Source organism: Notolepis coatsorum, assembly GCF_963971535.1.
Source record: "Notolepis coatsorum genome assembly, chromosome: 11".
Lineage (NCBI taxonomy): Eukaryota > Metazoa > Chordata > Actinopteri > Aulopiformes > Paralepididae > Notolepis > Notolepis coatsorum.
In genome coordinates, this window is record NC_140175.1 from 36,306,481 (window position 1) to 36,313,627 (window position 7,147).

Below are 7,147 nucleotides of genomic sequence, written 5' to 3' on the forward strand. Positions count from 1 at the left end.
GGAACTACAATATTACATTCAGTGTTTTTAAGCCAACCACCTTTTCACTTGGCTGGAGGATAATTTACATGTTCACACTGCAGTCCCTCGTTGATATGTGAAGTCATTGGCATCTTGCGTTCGAAAGACATAATCAGTCTCTTTTTTTCTCATCACCCCCCCCCTCCCAATTTAATAAAAGTAGGCCACACAAAAAATATGTTTCAGTAGCTCTTACACAATGCCCAGTGACTCTTTGAGTTTTTTTTTTCTCTTTTTTTTTGTGTGTGGCTCTCCTGGTTTTTCAAAAGCGCACCAGTCCCTTTGAGAGACACCTGCTGCAGAGTGGAGCGAGAGCGGGTAGAGGAGGGGGGTGGGCGCAGGGGTGGGGTGGGGGGGGGGGTGTTGCTGTCTTCCCGCGCGGCCTCGTCTTCCACGGAGACGCCTGTCTCATCGCAGCTTGGCGTTGCCGTATGTGTTGCGCTGGACGGAGTCGAGCTTCTCCATGCAGGCCGTGCGCGTCTCGTGTAGCGAGCCGTGCCACGCGCTGCTGGGGGGCCGGACCTCCTCGCTCCGGCAGTAGACGTAGGCCATGGTGTCGGTGCGGCTCTGGATGTAGGCGCTGCGCAGGAGGGCCCGGCAGTAGCGGCTGATCCGGTCCACCCGACGCAGGATCAGGTGAGCTTTCCTGTGGGAGGAGAGGAGGGCAGAACGTCAGCTCAGCCACGTGCGTCATCACAGCTGGTGGGTTTGCGTGGGTTAACACCCCCGGCAACAAGACCTAGCTGTCATCATCACCATCACCATCATGACCATAATCACCTTTAACATTATCTTCTCATCATCATCATCATCATCATCATCATCATCATCATCATCATCATCATCATCATCATCATCATCGTCGTCATCATCATCATCATCATCATCATCATCATCATCATCATCATCATCATCATAATCAGCATCATCATCATCATCATCATCATCATCACTACCACCACATCACCACCATCATTATTATTATCATCTCCAGTACAGTAACAGTAAGTATCCTTCGGATGAGACGCTAAACCGAGGCCCTGACTGAATCTCGGTCGTCAAAGAACCCAGGATGCCAAATTCCCAATCAGGTCTCTGACATCAAGGCCACCTAATCATCCCTTCCCCTTAATTTGCTGATATCAATCCCTGTCTCCTGAGCCGTTCAGCCATTGTGTAGTGTGATGTGTGCCTGGTGCCAGTGTATGGCAGCCATTGAGCCTGTGTAGCCCAAAGTTGGGTGCTACCAGTGAAGGAGGTAATTTCCACCCTACATTGTGGGGAGCGCTTTGAGTGTCTAGAAACGCGCTATATAAATGTAATGAATTATTATTATCCTGCACTCCAACTGGCTCATACGTTTCAGTAGCAATCAGGCAGGTATTCTTACTGTCAGCATGGCCTACAAAGTCTGATCTAGGTCCACTGCTGATGCAGAGGTTCTAAAGCTCTGACGATTGGTGGCCATCTAGCCATCCATTAGCATGCTAGTGAAAAGACCCATTTGACTGTAGTTAGCAAGCTAACGTTAACTGGCAATGCTACAGTGATTTAATGTTCCACTTGGTACAATGATATGGAATTGGAACTGAGTGGTAACATTAGCTAGTTAGCTATGCTATCTTGGCTATGCACTGGAGCTACAATGCTACTGCAACCGAGTGGAAAGTGATGAGAGAATGGGCAAAAGCGCGTACTCCATATCAAAGGGACAGCGACGTCTGGGGAGCAGCTGCTATGGCGTAGCGGAAGCAGTTAAGAAGGAAGGCTAGCTGGTGGGGATAATGTTAGCCAGAGGAGGAAGAGATGCTGAGAAGGCCGCGGGCCACTGGGGCTAGAAGAGAGAAAGCAAGCTGTGGAAGCGTGAGCAACCGACGAGTGGTGGTGGATGGAGTGGGGAGAACCCCCTTGGGAAAACATACTGGTGGGCCCTGTGAAGGACTGGTATCTTCTGCCGGTAGGGACTAGCACAAAGTGACGTGCTTTGCGAGATGACAGCAGCACTACTGACAGCTGTCAAAACACTGCTTAAAAAGCGGGATGATGAATACGATTGGATGATGGGAGAATTGTAGGACAATGTGATTGCGGCTGTTAGACATGAATGAACTGGCTGTTTGAGAAGTTAATCGCATACTACAGCTCTTCCAACTTTTGTTTATGTTTGTCTGTTCATCACAGATTATAGGGTGACCAAACGTCCTCTTTTGCCTGGACATGTCCTCTTGTCACACCCTGTCCAGTGCGTCCGGGGGGGGGGTTTATAAATTCATGAAAATGTCCGGGTTTCATTGTTTTTCAGTTTCAGATTTCAGTTTCACGGCACTTTGCCAGGATCTGAAGTCTCGGGGCTGCATTTCTCGTTGAACATATAAATTGCCGAATTAAAGAGCTATTTGTTGCCGTTCGAATGCCATCTCACTCGACAAAATCCGTACCTCGGTTCTCGAGTTACATGCTGATATGTCAGGCGGCGCGTCAGATTATCACCCTGGACTCCCGAGGCTGTCAATCCTCCGCCGATTGCGAAAATGATTGGTCAGCGTTGTAACTTGTAGCCAACAATGAGTGTAGCTTTCCAGTGATATCCCACGTGGTGGTGTGGAATCAGGGATCTAGGTGAACATTGACAAGCGAAGACAGCAAGTGATAAAAATTCAGAATGAATTTACTTGGATGAGGAAATGGAGAGATGGAGAGGTTTTTTTCTTGGCACACGGTTTACCCGGATGTCTCATTTCTGAATGGATTTTTATAAAATTTTGACCTGTACTACAAAAGACTTCAGGCTATGGATTTGCGGTGTTTTCCAGCTTAAAATATAATATATATTATTTTGTAATATTGCAACTACTACACAAAAACGTGAGTACACAAGTTCAAGTTCAACTCAAGTTCAGCCCTATGTTATCATTAGCACTAAAAGTGATTTTTCTTTATTGTGTAAGAAACTTCAGAATGGTATCTTTCAAAAGAGACCAGGCTTATGCATGTGCTATAAGCATAAAGTATAAGCTTTGCAAAAAAAGTATGCAGTCCTCGAGTTCAAGTATAAAAATGGCCATGCCTGCTTCGATTGTGCAAAGTATCTTAAGTATCTCGAGGCTGGAAATCAAAATATGGCCACCCTATGTAACACCCAACCAAGTTAGATGCTCCATGTTGCTACTGACAATAACAATAATAATAATAATAATAATAATAATAATAATAATAATAATAATAATAATAATAATAATAATAATAATAATAATAATAATAATAATAATAATAATAATAATAATAATAATAATAATAATAATAATAATAATAATAATAATAATAATAATAATAATAATAATAATAATAATAATAATAATAATAATGTGATTTTTATTTGCATGACACAGTAGTAGCTGATTCTTGACCTACTGAACTGTAGGTTCTAAAAGCAGCAGGAGTGTACGTAGTATGGTAGTATGGTTAGTGGCTTCTGTGTCTGATTGTGTAAGGTGCTGACTGACTGTTGAATATTATGGAGTAGGCGGCTGAAATAAATCCTGAAGCAGAGAGTTCTATCACCAGGTTCTGATTGGGCAGTTCCTGCTGCTGCCATGAGAGAGCGATACACAAGGCCAGCTCAAGGTAGACAAGCTGACACAAAAAAAAGCACTGCCTGTTCTGTTCACAGTATGATCTATGATGTCTTTTACCTGCAGATCTAGATGATGGACTGCCTCCGTAGGTATGTGCTGCAGGTTTGTTGACCTGAGACACAGCCAGACAGCGATACGAGGGGGAACGAGACACTAAAGAGGAGGACAAAATCCTGTGTTTGGAAAAGTGCGGCGTCTGCTCAACATCAGCATCTGTCTCTGGTTAAAGCAAGGAGCACAGACAACCTTTTTCACTTGTTTGCTGGAAAAAGGGGGAAACATTTTTCTTGCTTCCCTGAAAATTCCTAATGCCTAAAACAATGTAATACCAAACACATGAGCAAGTGTGTATGTGTGTGTACAATGCAGGCGGATGAGCTGGAGGACACGCGGAATGCATGTAATGTCATTATGATGATGACGTCGGGGATGGGGGTGCATTGTACATACATATACATATATATATATATATATATATATATATATATATATATATATATATATATATATATATATATATAAACACAATTTCCATCCATCTTATTCAGTTAATACTACTGGAGATTATCATTAAGTACAAACGGTAAATCCAAGGGTTTGATTTCATGCGGTTCAGGGAACTGTCTGCCAAATGATCGGTTACTACTACAGTAGCGCTGGTGGAATGCATGGAGCTCAAAATAGTTTAACAAAACACAACAGAGCTTGGAAACTTGGAATCTGTGATGCGGAAACATGAAATGAAAAAACTTACGAAAAAAACACCAGAAAGGCACGGCACAGTACAAAATAATAGTGCTGTTTATGGTAAAGGAATACAGTAAGATTACCCAATGCCATGTCCAATGAATTGTACAAATACAAAGACCAGTTACTGGTCAGTGGTCGCGGCTGTCATGATGATACTGGTCAGTTTGCATCTCCCAGGATGCTTTGCAACCCCCGCGAGCAGTTCTGACTGTAGTCGTGTTTTGCTTGGCCTGTTCCATTACCTTATAGAAACGCACTACCGATAGAAGTCGGCTCTTAAATTACCAAAACAAGGCCAAAACCCTGCCAAAACTTCTGGCAGTAAATTACCAATGGCTGCTCGTCCAATTGCCCCCCCCCCCCCCCACACACACACCTTCAGGTCCCCATACCCCCAACCCCCCTCTTTCAGTCCACTTACCCCCCCCCCCCCCCCCATACGAAATCAGAGAGGAGCATAATCTTTCTAAAGACCCAAACTTATTCCACATTTATGATATTATTTATGGCTGGCGAGGAGTGCTTCCAGGCAGTGGGGGTGAACAGAGCAAAACACGAGGGAGGCTGTAACTTAAGCCCTGCTGTTGCCATCATCGCAAAACTATTGAACCGCTGGACCAATAACCTGGTTCAGACTCATATGCCATGGAATCTTTTTTCTCTCTCTCAATATTTTTATCCAAATATTTTCTTTCTCTCCCCTTCCCTTCCCTCCTTCCCTCCCTCTCTCCCTTGGTAGTCAGTGAGTTTCTCCATCTCTCGCTCCCCTCCCTCCTTACCTCTGTAGTCAGTGAGTTTCTCCATCTCTCTTTCTCTATCTCTCCATCCCTCCCTCCGTCTCCTGGTAGTCAGTGACTTTCTCCATCTCTCTCTCTCTCTCCTCTTCCCTCCCTCCCTCCCTCCCTCCCTCCCTGCCTCCCTCCCTCCCTCCCTCCCTCCCTCCCTCCCTCCCTCCCTCCCTCCCTCCCTCCCTCCCTCCCTCCCTCCCTCCCTCCCTCCCTCCCTCTCTCTCCTGGTAGTCAGTGACTTTATCCATCTCTCTCTCTCCTCTTCCCTCCCTCCCTCCCTCCCTCCCTCCCTCCCTCCCTCCCTCCCTCCCTCCCTCCCTCCCTCCTCTCCTGGTAGTCAGTTAGTTTCTCCATCTCTCCTCTTCCCTCCCTCCCTCCCTCCATCCCTCCCTCCCTCCCTCCCGCCCCCCTCCTCAGTAGCGTGGCAAATGTCCCCTCAGTGTCCATTCACCAGAAAACGACTAGAAGAACTGGGGGTGGTCCTGTTCAGAATAGAGGGTCGTGGACGGGGGGAGAGGGGTTACTGAGGTGGTGGGGGGTGTCTACACAGGAATCTTTATGAGAACAAGGAGGAAATGGAGTTGGAAGTTTAGTTAGTGTTTGTCGACTGTCAGAGTTAGTGTTTGGCTTGGCCCGCTGCAAGCCACTGTCTGTAACCCCGCAGTCCAGGCTGACCGTAGTCGCGCACCTCTACCACCAGAAACACTTAAAGGAACACGGTAACATTTAGGGAAATTAGCTTACCGTCTTCTCCAGAGAGAGACAAGAAGATAGATACCAGTTTCCTCTCGGTGCGTTCAGTAGAAAACTATCCGGCTGTGTGTTAGCTTAGCTTAGCACAATGAATGGAAGCGGACAGTGACGGGTAGCCTTCGGGAGAGGTGTTAGTTGGACAATGACGGGTTGGACAATGCCTACCCGTCACTGTCTGCTTCCATTCATTGTGCTAAGCTAGGCTAACGTGCAGCCAGATATCTTTCTACTGAACGCACAGAGAGGAAACTGGTAAGACGATAAGCTAATTTCCCAAAATGCTGGCGTGTTCTTTTAACGAAAGAGGAAAAGAAAGGGAAAAGTTGGAGGAGGGGAGGTTTTTTTTGGGGGGGGGGGGGGGTACTATGTGTCAGAACAACAGGAGGGAAAAAAGACTCCTGCATGAACGCTCTCAAGATCTGGCATGTCGGCAGAGACAAACCTTTCAGGGGTTGCGTTACGTAAAAAAGCCCGGGATGAGGATGTTAATGATCTCACTACATAACATCTAAATGAAGTCAGGGCCGACAGGCACGTCGTTCAGAGCAAAAAGGAATGGAAAGAACATGCGAAGAATTATTTATTTCAGATGCAGAGAAAGAAAAGAAAACGTATATCTCATGGCAAATAAATATGCGGGGAGACGATATTTTGCACCGACGCTTCTCTGCCATAGAAGTACGATTAGTGGTCAGACGTTTTTTGCAATGACATGGCCCATCCGGTGTCCACGTGTGTGAGACTGCATGTGTGAGCGTGTGGTTTAATCCTTGTGTGGTGTTTTTTTTATGTTTTGTGTTGCTTGCCCAGTATTGCGGGTCTGGTGGAAGCACAACATTATTGGGAATTTTAAAAGAATAAAAGCCATAAGAATATTTGTAAAAATACTTAGCCATACAGTATGTTAACTTTATCTAAATTACAAGCAATCACGACACAGCATATACAAGTGCTATCCGTTTTTTGGGATAAAAAACGTCTTCAACAGATAATGTTATAAAAAACATTATAATGATGACACAGAATGGAAATAAATCATGTTTATCTTGAGAAATATTAATGAAACATGGTGGAAGCAGATAGTAAAGGTACACAGTGACTGTTTACCATACTTGTTTTCACCTACAATCCCCACACTTCCAGGTATACGTATGTAATATAAATGTGTAGTGCAATGAAAATGTGTTATTTTACATGGTC

At 45.0% G+C, this 7,147-nt stretch overlaps 1 protein-coding gene across 1 annotated transcript in view; it reads right to left on the minus strand.

The window, feature by feature from the left end:
• Positions 1-429: 429 nt before the first annotated feature.
• LOC311237094 (astrotactin-2-like) overlaps positions 430-7,147 on the minus strand; it is a gene marked incomplete at both ends in the record, with an annotated part of 130,440 nt that continues 123,722 nt past the window's right edge. Inside the window, one exon of the mRNA XM_084324900.1 lies at positions 430-667. Within this exon, the coding sequence (XP_084181026.1) occupies positions 430-667 (238 nt within the window). The remainder of the gene's footprint in view (positions 668-7,147) is intronic.